The sequence below is a fragment of the Phragmites australis genome, chromosome 2 (assembly GCF_958298935.1).
Source record: "Phragmites australis chromosome 2, lpPhrAust1.1, whole genome shotgun sequence".
NCBI classification, from domain to species: domain Eukaryota; kingdom Viridiplantae; phylum Streptophyta; class Magnoliopsida; order Poales; family Poaceae; genus Phragmites; species Phragmites australis.
Window position 1 is genome coordinate 7,681,217 of NC_084922.1, and position 12,841 is coordinate 7,694,057.

Sequence of the window (12,841 nt, forward strand, 5' to 3'; positions counted from 1 at the left end):
GTTAAATTGTTAAAATAAAACAAAACATCATCTATCTTCTTATACTAGTTGAACTACACCAGGTTTTTTTGGTTCTAATCTATTTCAGTGCTGACGAAAGATCAGCCCAATGTATCAACCATGGTAACCACTGGTATAGCCCGTGCACTACAAATAACGCCACTCACTTAATTTTGAACTCTTGTGCAAAACCATCACAATCTTGACTTGATACACCAATGCTCTCAATTCTACATCTAAACAAAATGCTCTCGATTCCCATTGACCATGGCTATCAAGACAACTGCAGCCATCCACATTAGAAGCTCTGGATATCAATCACCTCTCTGATTGATCCATCAGATACAAAACACAGTAAGCGTCAGCATACGCTTTCGTTTGATCTTTCTTCTTCTGAAAAGAGCCGCGTGTAGATACAGTATTCTTCCACCACTATCTAGCATCGGCATGGCCAACCAATTACGAGAGAAATAGGGCCGGAATTGCGGCTACCCGAACCAGTGTACGAACACGCAGTCACGCAACAAGCCAAAGGAGTTCTGTGGCCACTAGGTCTGCCAGAACTGCAGAAAGAAACAAGAAGCCAAGGCCAAGCCTCTATAATATGCTCTTCCCACGATTACGACATCCACCAATGGCGAGCACATAGATGCCACGGTACGTACGCATGAGCAGACCGCAAGCGCGACCGGTGGTGCGGCGCCCGTCGGTATCCAAGCTCTCTGCTGCTGCGGCAATACCACAATCGGTGCGGACCCGTGTGCAGTGCGGTGCGGATGAGGGCCAGCAATTACTGCGAGGTTGCGGGGTTAGGGTTTGCGGCCGCACCTTTTCGAAGGGAAGATTTTTACAATACACATAAATAAGTGTATGTTGTTTATTTTTTTTATTCGGTGGTTTAGATTGCTCTAATAATACTCTATCGTTTATTAGCATCATAGATATTATTAAAGAGTATTATGGATATCATAAGGGTAGGATTGGAAATAAAAAACTTGTAAATTATATGTTTAACTAGGGAAGGTCAAAATGCTAGTTTATTTTTCAGATAAATTTTCACTTATTCTGTTCATTTTATTTATTATGGTTTTCACACTCCGTTGGTCGGTCGATGATGGCTAACGGTGATCCGAATAGTCAGTTAATGACATAATTGCTCTAAAAGTACAGATAATTATAATAATACCTACTCAAATAAACAGTTGGATCACAACAATAATACTCTCAACTATTTAGTATCATCATGTACTGTAAAAGTCCTTGTTGAAGGAAGGCGACCATGGTGGCGAGAAAGCAGACGACGCGCGCTGCGGCCAGTCGACAATGCTCTACCCTCCTCGTCGTCCCTCTCCGAGGCCGCCATCCTCTCCAGAGAGGCAGAGCCGCAGAGGACTTGGATGTTGCGGGACTGTGATGTACTGGCGTGTGGTTCAGCGATAGAAATCTCGTGTTCAAAGTTCAAACTGGACGGTGGCTCTGTTTGACGCAACTAAAATTTATAAGTTTTTATTAAAAATGTTTTTTGCAACACGTTATCGTTCACGTTAGTTCTATAGTCACGCTAATTGGCCAACAACCCTCAGCAAGAAATGCGAGCGATGATTGCAACAAAATGTTTGGTAACATTAGCAACTACTGAGCAAATGTTTGTACTGTTCGTCTACCTTTAGGGACTGTTTATTAGAGCTCTAACTTTATTTTTTTTTAAAACCAATCATCTCTAACTTTAATTTTTTTTAAACTAGACTATGAGTAGATAAAGATATTTGTTAAGATACATTGTTTTTATTTTAAACTGAATATATATATTTAACCAATTTATTTTATTCTATAAATTTCAAATCTTACATGAATCTTAGAGCTTGAAGCTCTGCTAATCAAGGCTTCAATACAATACGAAGATGCACAGCTCTCTGAAAGCAGATTCGGAGCAAGGTGTCATGTCGGGCTGCAACCTCTTGGCGAGAATGCGAAGCAAATCAATCTTATTCAGGTTCCGTTCTGCATTGTAGGGATTATGATAATCTGGTTCAACGCAGCTCGTAAATTTTCGCGTTTGGCTAACAGCTTCTGCTTTTTTTTCTAAATAATATCGTAAACAACGTTGACTGTGCCAATTGAAAAGGTAGCTGAATTTGAACGCGAAAGAAACAACTGAACAGTAGAATTTGTTAACTTGATCAGATTTGCCAAACAAACTACTAGATTTTTCATACCTATTCTTTTGTAGTAGTTTCAAACACAAACACCCGGGCAGCACAGCAAACCAATGGCAAAATTGATCTCATCAAACATGTTATAAACGTCCAGAACACCCAGCGTGGGATACCCAAACGTCGCTGGATTCTAGCTCCAAGTCACCAGAGACCTCTCAAGTTATTCAAGCGCACACATCGCGCATACACGCTCGCGAGCGAAAGCTGAGAAAGCAAGGGCGTGCCATCGGCAGATCACTGCTACGAGCACAACATCCATAAAACAACCTCAAGTTCTCAATGAACATTATTTAAGGAAAATAGTCAAAACTGATTCGAGCCTACAACTAAACGCTGTGGCATAACAAAAAGTTCAGGGGTGTTTTATTTCTTGCCATGGCAGTAAGCATGTCAGGCTCTACTGAGTCTTCATGGTTCACTCAGAATTTGTATACCATCTCCGCCGTGTACCCTAAATCTTTCAGAAGGCCAGTGAGCTGCAAAGTACAGGTAAACCAAAAATGGATGAGCACAGAGCATGAAAGAAAAGGGTTATAAAAGGGTAAACAAGAGGTATGTTCCACTTGGCAATGTAAATCTAGTGTACAATCCAGTGTTTTACTTCACTGGAATCCAGTGCTGTAGTGTACAATCCAGTGCTTTAGACTTTTTTTTTAAGTATCAGTACACTTATCCTATTATCCTACTTCTAATGTCTTCCTCCAATAAAGAAACATTGAATTACGAGGTTGGTGACAACTTATAATCAGAAGGAATATAAATAACATAATAAAGAGCAATACCTCGCCCTGTGATCTATCCTTTGCCTTGTCCCCAGATATATGATTCATCATTCCTGGAGGGCCACAAACCTGACCAGACAAATACTATAAGCGAACAAGGTTTCTTAAGTCTAAGTAATCCAATATTAATGACTAAGTCAATAATATTCATAAATGAAGACAGTGCTGATTGAGATCATAAGCAAGCAAACAGGAATAAAACTAATCATGAAAGATTGTTAGAAACAAAAATATTCAGCATAAGTGGATAACTCTACACATATATGGCATAAGCCACTCACAAGAATCAGGGAATCCTCCCCTGGGCCTGGCAAACCCTTCAAAATCATGTCTTTTGATACAAAGCCAACACCACCCCTCCAGTCACCTGATGGTTTATCAACTGTATAAAATACCTGAAATTTCACGAGGACAATGCTATGCTCAGGAATAATTTTATCCAGTTCCTGACGGAATACTCACTGCAATACCAACCTTGAAATTTGGATAGCTACTGGCAAGTCTATCTAATTCCCTTTTAAGCAAGATATCATCTGGTGACACGTTGGCATAAATTAAGGAAACCTAGATAAGAGTAGTAAAAAACATAAAAATATGATTAGAAGACATAAGAGCGAAAATTAATCCAGTGATGAAACTATTGTTGTGAACACAATATAAAAATTGAGACACCAATCTGCTCTGGCAGCGTGCCTTACTGAGGCATACATTTATGAGAATAATGTTGAGAGTAAAACAATACTTTGTCAAAAAGATGCCGAAGTGTCACAGAGATGCATGGAAGAAGCCAAGGGGAAGAAGCTTCAGAATTTGTGATGACCACTTACCTGAGTATTGTCATCAGGGTTTTTGAGGATAGCCCTGACAACCTGCAGCATTGGTGTTATACCAGTACCACCAGCAATCTGGTATCAAAGAAATACACATTATTAAACAGCTACAGTATGGTTACAGGGTTATTTTCTAATAGAAATATTAAACAGAGTTAAACCGAAGGCACGAATACATAATACAAGTCATTAATCCAAATTTGCCCTTGCTGGGATAAATTCAAAAGGTAGCTCCTTGGGTCTAGTTGAGGCTGTCTTACCATGCCAATTTGTCTTTTCATATTCGGACTATATCTGAGCTTTTCAATGGGCCTAGCAAAAGAGCAAAAGGATTCAATGACACAAGGCAGTTATTTGTAAAGAAATGTAGTCAAATTTTCATGTCACCTCACCCTTTGACTTCAACAACATCTCCTGGCTTCAAATTTGCAAAATACTGACTCATTTTCCCGTCAGGATAAACCTGCACAAAATGCAATCAGAAAAGAGAAAACAGTGCAGAATTTATGCAGGCCATTGCCTATGAACAGAAATGAAATATGACAGAGATCTTTTCTAGTATATTCTATTTCGTTTTCAAGACAAATTTACATCAGAACTCTGGTGATTTACAGGAAAATAGAAGAATCTAGAATTTAGACAACAAATTTTGTGGGTACCTTGATTAATAGGTCAAAATATCCTTTGGAATCTGGATCGGAAATAGGTGTGTACCTGCAGAAAACAGGATAAAGTACTAATTCAAATCTTATCGAAGAAAACAGAAGAGCAGCTTGCATGTCTGCTTCTTCCTTGCTTGTGCTAATGTATTTCAAAGAGCCCATGTAATTTTCAGGAGGATATTCTGTTAGATGGCATGTGAGATGGGCTGTATGCACATTGGATTCCATCACACATTTGATTAATTTAGCATAGTTACTTACGGGCGAATAACAAATTTTCTTCTTCCCTCCACTTCCTCACCAATAGGAGCCCTACAATGAGTTCAATTTTGAGGTAGTCAGCACACAGGAAAGAAAAACATATAAGCAACTACTAGCTCATAGCTATCAGGAAAAGCGATGCAAGGTACAAACAAAACAAATCATGCTTTAATGTACACAAATGGTCTACAAGGCAGTCCAGTGCTCTCTAGACTATATATACTAAACTGCTAAAAAAATTGTAGTGAACATGAACAGATAACAAAGAACGTCATCTTTCTATTAGCGTAACACAAACAACATCTTGCTTTGCACAATGACAGTTATTAATTAGAACACTGGCTTCAATCAAGATAATAAATATCATCAGTGTATATATATCAATTAAAAAAATAAGGATGATTTCATTAAAACTCGATAGAAAAGATTCTCCTAGTAAAGATATATATGGCACCTAGCAAGTGGAGGATGCACCTTGTGATAAGACACGAAGCAACATCAAGTCCCAGCTTAGTTGATGGGTCAAATGAAAATCTGCAAAGCAAATTACTAACATAAGTCTCTGGATAAGGCAGACAAACTTAAAAAAATAAAGTGATATGGTTAAGATGATTATGAACTGATCTTCTTTATTAATGAATTTGATTTCAAATTTGAAAAACACACCATAAAAATTAATGGTGAACACAATAACCAATACTAATAAACATCGCATACTACATAAGATTACAAAATAGTCCACTCAGCAACGACATAACTGTTTATCCAATCAAACAAGAAGATAAAGAAGTAACGGAAGAACTTATTTCTGAAACAATGTTATCCAAGAGCTTCTGCAGTCACTACCTGAACAACTGTGAATTGTGGCTAACCGCGGCCTTCTCTTGGAGCTTGAACTCTAACCACTTGTCAGGGTTAAGTGCTGAAAAACAAGAGGAATGTCACATAAGCTTAAGAAAAGCAAAACTGATACTGCGTGTGCTGAATAATCTAGATTTTCGGACCTGAGAACTACTTCAAAAGATAAAAGAAAACACTACAAACCTAACTCACTATATAGAATTAAGGATTCTCACTTTGAACATCAACAGATTCGTGGTAATAAGTAACTGTAGGCAACAAGCCCTCTTAGAACAATATATAGGATGCCAAAAAAAAAAAAACATTTACAGCAACACAGATGGCCCGAGAGGGTGATACATCCAGACAGTCCACGGCAGAATTGTTAAAAAGATGTTGACACTGGAGTGCACCATCTACATAAGCTCACGGTAAAAATCCTAAGTTCACCATCTGACTGCTAGTTGATGTGCAGTTATTCCTTTACCAGTTTTTCAAAGAGGCCAATTATCCCTTTTATTATTCGACTATGGTATGCCTCGAGCAACTCATTAAGTCAGTTAGTCATCGTTCATACAACAGCCACGGTTTGTTTCTCCATTAGCTCTCAAGTCTCAACTGCTGCTCTTCCGTTTCAATCCCAACGAAATTCCTCCAAATTCCTATGTTCCAAACAATGTGGAATGAAGGGGCAAACATCGATGGCAGCCCGCACAAACACACGATAAATGGAACACAATTTCATAACCATATACATAAAAATTTGATCAATCTACACATCCAGGAAACCTAGATCGGCGAAAATTCGGAACGGGGTGGTCTGCAGCTCACCAACTTTATCGGCGGTTTCCTCGCCCTTCTCCTCCAGGTGCGCCTGCAATCATCCGGCACCGTGAGGCAATCAAAAAACGCGTCACCTTCTCTATTAGCAGCGGCTAGGGACGGAGAAAACAAAACCGGAACACGAAATGGAGGCGACGGGTAGCTCTCAGTTTCGTACAACGGTGGGGGACGACGAGGCGCAGAAGAGCGCGGCTCCACCGCAGGCGGCGGCGGCCAGCGGCACGCGGCCGCGGTGGGTTCCGGCGAGCCTACGCAGCAGCAGCGCCGCCATGGCGAGGGAGGCGAGAGGCCTCGTCGAGTGATCCGATCTGGCGTGGCTTCGGCTTCGGTGGTGATTTCACAGATGGCGGAAAAGGAGCGGAGGCCGACAGTGATGATCCGGCTCTAATAAATACATAGTACTCACTAGTCGCAACACAATCACACCGATAAACTGGTCACTGGTGAGTTCTCTCTGTCACAAAGTTCGTTAGAGATTATAGATTTAATTTTGGAACGCGGAAATTCTATGTACGTTATTCCTCGTAAAATTTCTGTGTTCCAAGCAGAAACATAGTTTATTACTAGGATCTTTAACACTTGCATGGACTAACATTTTAGAATTCATCAATTGGCCGTAGTCTAGATTGATCAGGTTATATGAGCATCTGGTCTAATGCACTCTAATTTTAGAAGTATTGTATGGCTCCGAGTGTATATAACAGTATAAGTATGTTATGTATCCGCTTGCAAGTAGATATTAGGTGTCTTGTAAATGACACCGTTAATTTGTTTTAAGATTCGTGCCGATGCAAACCCTATTAAGACCACCTAATCCCCTTTCTCATCTTCTTGCTCAACGCAGTCGCGCCGCCTTTTCTTCCCTTCTGTTTGTCTCTTAGTTTCTCCCACCACAATCATCGCCGCCGCCGTCACTTCCTTCGCCCAGATCTCCCTCATACTATTGACGTTCCTCCCTTCTTATATGGGTCATAGCTTCTTGCCTTGTTGTCTCCACTTGCAAGTACCACTCTCACCTCACTATAGCTGCAAATCTATTCTGCCTCTTTGCTCACAAATCCTTCTTACCATAGCCACTAATTTCCTACGCTATGGAACCGATGCAAAACAACCTCCCATCATCACTATAGCACCTAACTTATTGGTGCCTACACCGACTTTACCCGTGATTGGATTTAGGATTTAGGCTACACCAAATGCAAAGATCTAACTCGGTGAAGTCCAACAACATAGCATACAAGGTATATGATACATTTTTTTTAAGAAGTCATCATGTCTACAAGGTATGTGACACATTTTCCTTTTAGATTGTATTTTCAATTTGTATCTGATTCCCAGTAGACATTAACCTAAATATAGTTCCTCTTTTTTTAAGCGCTAGGTAGTTATGGCATTTTATAACTGAGAACTTGAACCCAGAATTCTAAGCCAAAACTGATCCCAATAGGCAAAATCTAGATGTGGAAGATCAAGATATATTGTGTTGCTGTGCAAGATTAGCAAACATTTGTTCTGACAGACTATCGAGTGGTAAATATATAAAACTATAGGTAAATACAACGAATGGTTAACTATATTCCCCCATGGTTCTCCTAAAAAGCTGTTAGTTCCCTTGCACCTTTTTCCACTTATTTTTCTATTGAATTCAGGTGTACAGTCGAGATAGCTACGAGTTGTGCATGATGCGTTGCTTGCTTACCATTTTTAATTCCATAATCCACCCCATAGTGAAACTGAATACATCATGCTGAAAGATTACAGTTAACTACAGAAACGAACAACATAAGCAAGGATAATCTCTTTCTGTAAGTAAGTCGCATGTTTTGAGCAGCCTAGAGTACCAAAGGGCATAAAGGATGAAGCGTTTGCATCACAAAATGGTGAAGCCATGAGGCCATAACACCAGATGACCAAACTATTTTTGCACCAGAGAAAATGCTGCTCAAATGTAACTCTGAATAAAAACACTCGATTAGCCATGCTGGCATAGCAAAAAATTGTCTATGGAACAAAATGAACTGCACATTATTTTATAATCTGGGGTGAATCTAAGAACTCAACTAGACATCCAGACTGTCACAAACAGAAAAGGGGAAGTCTAAACTATATTCCCTGACACGTGTAAAGAAAAATCTGGCACCATATACACTTAGTTGAGCCATTCTCTGCCAACAACATTCATGTTTGCACTCAAGAAAATCTAAAAACGCTCAGCACGCACGACAGCTCTTCCGACAAGTGCCATAGTAGTCCGGACTGCCAATCATGAAGACTGAATTCCTGTCACATTCCCCACCAGTAGCCCAACTGAAACATCTATCATCTTCATCTGTGCACTCATCCTCATACGCCAGTGAAGATTTTGGAGTATCAATCTTTCTCAAATGGATATGTTTTATGGCCAGCCATTCCTCACCTTCAAGGACAGAACACACTTCATATTGGCCGTCCTGGTCTATTACTCCATCAGGCTTTAAATCGAACAACAAAATTGCATTGCCCTTAACAGGATGCACTGCATAACCGGAACATTCAGATGGTGTCCCCTGGTCAACTTGAGCGCCCTTCAGCTGTAAATACAGTTTGGTATAAGATCATTTCACTTTTACATCAACTGAAATATCTAAAAATAGAAAATATAAAGCACAGAATCTCAAAGTGCATGATTGTTTTGGGACGTTGTTCTCACAAGTAGATTATGTGACAAACAATATTACCTCAGATCTGGGGAAGACAGTTTCACCACCTCGCTTGACATCAGAAAGATACATCAAAATTGTCACTAGTCTATCACCCCTACTGCTTGATTGAGGTTCATCCTTGTTATAGCCACTTTTGTTCACCCTATACTTCAAAATCTGCATACTCCCTCCATATTCTGAAGACCACTACGGATATCAGCAGGCAGTATACGGTAGAAAAGGTTACACAGAATACCAAAAGAGTAAATCATGTGGAACGAGTGATACCTTTTGGAAGAAAGCTCCATGTTGATATCCTATCCTCGATCTTTGAAACAATTGTGTCCTTCATAAGAGGATATGACATAAGTCCAACAGTTTAAAAGTAGAACAGTAGAGTCCTAGCAGTAGTTCAGAAAATATATCGTATTCAAACTTTCAAATATGTCGAAGTTAAACATCTATGATACACAAGAAATACATATTTGCTTTGTGGGTTGCAATACCAAAAAGGGCAGAATTCCAATTTCATTTAACAGCACATTTGTTCATTCTCACAGGTCACAGATAATCATTAATTCACAGATAAAATGATACTAAAATGTTGGAGAAAAAGATATTCAAGGCCTCTATATGTGTACCTTTTCTGCTAAAAACACCCATCTGAGTATCATGAAAAGCAGAATATGTACTCACTTTGCTATCAACCAGGTATGCTTTGATGTTTGCATTAGTGTTGTTCTGCAAATTATCTCTAGCACCTTCATTAACTAAAGAAGAATCCATCTTATCACGTGCCTACAACAATGAAGATCCAAGGTTCAAGAACAATATTAATGAAGACACAAGATTGATCTGTGACAAGCGTAGTGGGATGAATCACCATAGATATTAAGTAGTCGCATTCCATGTCAGAAAGGAAACCTTCATACAAGAAGACCCTAAATTAAGGTAAGAAGCATGATATTTGTCCATGCAAAAAGAAGAAATAAAAGGAAAAAATCTGAGCATTAAGATTTCCAAGTTAGAGACAGTTCAGGATAACAATCAGGATTCAGGATAACAACTGCATCAATACTAGATAAGAAAACTAAATGAGTTGTTGCTTTATCAAACTAGATGTCAGTGGGAAAGACAACAAACCTAGGATGCCATGAGAGTCGCTTCGATTTTGAAGAGTCAAAAGCAAATCGGGGGCTTAAAGAAAATGGACCACCTGTGAAGTTTACCAAGTTTGGTCGTGCGATGCTCAAATCAAACCTGAAAAGAGAAATAAAACGAATTACAACGTACTATCTTCTAAGAAGAAAAGAAACATAGAACTGCGTTTTAGTGTCTCATTATTAGCATTCTCCCCCACATTCCCCCTTTTCTCCACTTTTGTTATAGCTTTAATTGAATTGACTTAGCTTTTTTTGTAGTTGATATCGAATTTGATTTTACCTTCCATGGTCATTTCTTACACCAAATCGGTGATGCGAACTGTGTGATCACCAGAGCATTTCCGCAACAAGGTTGAGGCACCTAATCAGTTTGGTCATGCATCATTCGCAAGGTTGCCCACATCAACAACTGTTATATGAACGACAGGGTAACCCAATGCAGATCCTATCCTAGAAAGCAAATCAAGCTAGTCCAGCACAACTGCTTTCTGAAACAATAGCTCTGGATGTCCAAATCAATCAGAGAGATAGAGCAAGAATCACTTACTTGCGAGAAGAAGCCAGAACGCAGGGCGGCGCAAGCGTGAGACATGCTGCTACAAGCACCAGCAAGGCTCCAATACCAGATCCCATTCTCTCCTATTTTCTTCCCTTCCCCTGCCCTGCAGGCTGCAGCTCTGGAACTCTGCCCCCTTTGGGATCCAGACCCCTGCAAATTGATAGATCCGCAATTCTCTCTCTCTCTCTCTCTCTCTCTCTCCTCTGAGCGGAAGAAGCACTCAGCAAGAAGAAATGGTGCGAGAGCCCAATGGGCCGTGTTGAATTGCAACCATGAATACCAAAAGGCCCATCGCAAGCGAGGAAGACAGACAGGCAGAAGTGACAGCAACAACACTGATAAAATATTCCAGTCCTATAAAATCGAAATGATGGCAGCAATGCAGGTTTGCATAGACGGATTACATGAACAGATGGAATGACAACTGAAACACGTGCCAAACAATGGCAGAATTGTTCAATTCGACAGAGCAGATTGCGCGATCAGTTATTTACTCTTCTTCATCTTGTGACTGTGATCATGGCAGATAGATGATAGACATGGCAGCTATGGGTACATGCACGGCCAGCACGCACTCAGTCCTCCTCCGGCCAGTCGCCGTAGATGCCGCTCAACTTCCTGCGGCTCAGGAGCTCCAGTCGGGTGACCTTGGCATCGTCCTGCCCGGCCGCGGCAGGAACAGGTGAGAACGCCCTAGCGGTACTACCCATCGCATAGCTGCTGCCGCCATGCGAAGTCCCGACCGCCGACCGCGGCGAGAACGCCCTCGCAGGCGGCGTCACGTTCCTCCGCGCCTGCTCCACCATCCTTGGCCCCACAAGGTAGCGCATCTCTGCACCAGAATACAAGGGCCAGCCAGATACTCAGATCAAGGCATGATTTCGCGAGATCACGGCGCGATCGGCCATGCACACGTACGCGGGGGGCCGATCGAGCTAGGGCGCGCGAGCGCTTACCTGCGGCCTCTGCTGCGGAAGCGTGGGCGTAGGTGCACCTGTCCCCCCAGTGGCAGGTCCCCTTGTCCCTGAACTCGAAGCACACCTTGCCCCCGCCGTGGAACCCAGCGAGGCCCCTCCCGTTCTCGTTCTCGGCAGCCAGCCTCCGCCCGTTGGCCCCGGGCGGCAGTGGCAGAGGCGGGCGCAGCTCCGCGTGGCCGTGCGCGAACGTGCACCCCTCCTCGTACACGCACCCGCCCAACTCGAAATTCTCGCACAGCTTCGTCTTGTAGAGCACCTTCTCCAGCGGCCCCGGCAACGCCCCCAGCACCCCCGCCCACGCCGCCGATCCGTACCCCGGATGCTGCTGCTCCCGCTCCCGCTGGTGACGATGGTCGCGGTTGTGCCGCACCGCCGCCGACCCCGCGGGCAGCACGATCACCCCGTCCGGCGACGCCTCCCAGCGTCCAGCACCGGCGGCGGCGGCGTTGCCCTCCCTCTCCATGTCCATGACCACAGCACCAAACCCTAGCCCTAGCGCTGGTGTGAGCAGCAGCAGCCGCCGCCGCCGCCGCACAGACAAGGCTAGAGACTTGTAGCAAGAAAAGAGGAAGAAACGGCTGGGATGGTCCAAGGCAAGCAGTGATGACAATTTGGGGGCGCTCCTCCCTTGGCAATCGGGATCGGCTAAGAAGGGGATCGATGATCCGTCTGGCTCCAGATTGGAATCGACCGGATCAGCATTGGGGCTCGGGGCCGGGTCGATCAAGCGCGGTGCCAGTGCGAGGCACGCCGGAAACGCTTCCTCGTTTTGTTTGCCATCGGATTCCGTGCGCCGGAAGGTGGTGGTGGTGGTAGGCTCGAGTCGGAGCGTCGTGGGAGGACGGAAATTGGGTGCACTTCGGCCTGGCTGAATGAAAAATTGGGCCGATTATATGATGGGCTTGTACAAAACAGAACAGGTCTGGAATTCCATTCTGCTAAAAGGGGCTGAAATGGACCATAGAGAGATTGGGCTTGGCATGTCATAGGCCTCAAAAGTCCAAAACATAGTTGAATCAAGTTCTTT

General features: G+C 42.6%; 3 protein-coding genes across 3 annotated transcripts; all 3 read right to left on the bottom strand.

Annotated features, from left to right (window-relative positions):
- Positions 1–2,474: 2,474 nt before the first annotated feature.
- Positions 2,475–6,826, bottom strand: LOC133897485 (NADH-cytochrome b5 reductase-like protein). The gene is made up of 13 exons (XM_062338225.1): positions 6,592–6,826; positions 6,423–6,465; positions 5,598–5,673; positions 5,226–5,285; positions 4,752–4,802; positions 4,488–4,542; positions 4,221–4,291; positions 4,089–4,140; positions 3,826–3,903; positions 3,473–3,562; positions 3,280–3,393; positions 2,999–3,067; positions 2,475–2,692 (listed from the first exon to the last, which is right to left on the bottom strand). The coding sequence occupies exons 1-13, from the start codon at positions 6,703–6,705 to the stop codon at positions 2,636–2,638; spliced, it is 930 nt and encodes a 309-aa protein (XP_062194209.1). The 5' UTR covers positions 6,706–6,826; the 3' UTR covers positions 2,475–2,635.
- Positions 6,827–8,383: 1,557 nt separating this feature from the next.
- Positions 8,384–11,016, bottom strand: LOC133897490 (probable prolyl 4-hydroxylase 6). The gene is made up of 7 exons (XM_062338238.1): positions 10,826–11,016; positions 10,259–10,375; positions 9,999–10,056; positions 9,812–9,913; positions 9,404–9,461; positions 9,152–9,312; positions 8,384–9,004 (listed from the first exon to the last, which is right to left on the bottom strand). The coding sequence occupies exons 1-7, from the start codon at positions 10,909–10,911 to the stop codon at positions 8,645–8,647; spliced, it is 942 nt and encodes a 313-aa protein (XP_062194222.1). The 5' UTR covers positions 10,912–11,016; the 3' UTR covers positions 8,384–8,644.
- A 396-nt stretch (positions 11,017–11,412) lies between these two features.
- LOC133910282 (zinc finger CCCH domain-containing protein 1-like) lies at positions 11,413–12,277 on the bottom strand. The gene is made up of 2 exons (XM_062352793.1): positions 11,801–12,277; positions 11,413–11,667 (listed from the first exon to the last, which is right to left on the bottom strand). Exons 1-2 carry the CDS (start codon positions 12,275–12,277, stop codon positions 11,413–11,415), a joined length of 732 nt encoding a protein of 243 aa, XP_062208777.1.
- Between the last annotated feature and the right edge of the window lie 564 nt (positions 12,278–12,841).

Coding starts and splice junctions, on each gene's coding strand:
- LOC133897490 (XM_062338238.1), bottom strand. CDS start 10,911: ATGGGATCTGGTATTGGAGCCTTGCTGGTGCTTGTAGCAGCATGTCTC. Junction 10,376..10,825: donor GTTCTGGCTTCTTCTCGCAA/GTAAGTGATTCT, acceptor TTCTCTTTTCAG/GTTTGATTTGAGCATCGCAC. Junction 10,057..10,258: donor CGACTCTCATGGCATCCTAG/GTTTGTTGTCTT, acceptor ACCTTAATTTAG/GGTCTTCTTGTATGAAGGTT.
- LOC133910282 (XM_062352793.1), bottom strand. CDS start 12,277: ATGGAGAGGGAGGGCAACGCCGCCGCCGCCGGTGCTGGACGCTGGGAG. Junction 11,668..11,800: donor CCCACGCTTCCGCAGCAGAG/GCCGCAGGTAAG, acceptor TCTGGTGCAGAG/ATGCGCTACCTTGTGGGGCC.
- LOC133897485 (XM_062338225.1), bottom strand. CDS start 6,705: ATGGCGGCGCTGCTGCTGCGTAGGCTCGCCGGAACCCACCGCGGCCGC. Junction 4,803..5,225: donor GCTTCGTGTCTTATCACAAG/GTGCATCCTCCA, acceptor AACTCATTGTAG/GGCTCCTATTGGTGAGGAAG. Junction 3,563..3,825: donor ACCCTGATGACAATACTCAG/GTAAGTGGTCAT, acceptor ACTCTTATCTAG/GTTTCCTTAATTTATGCCAA.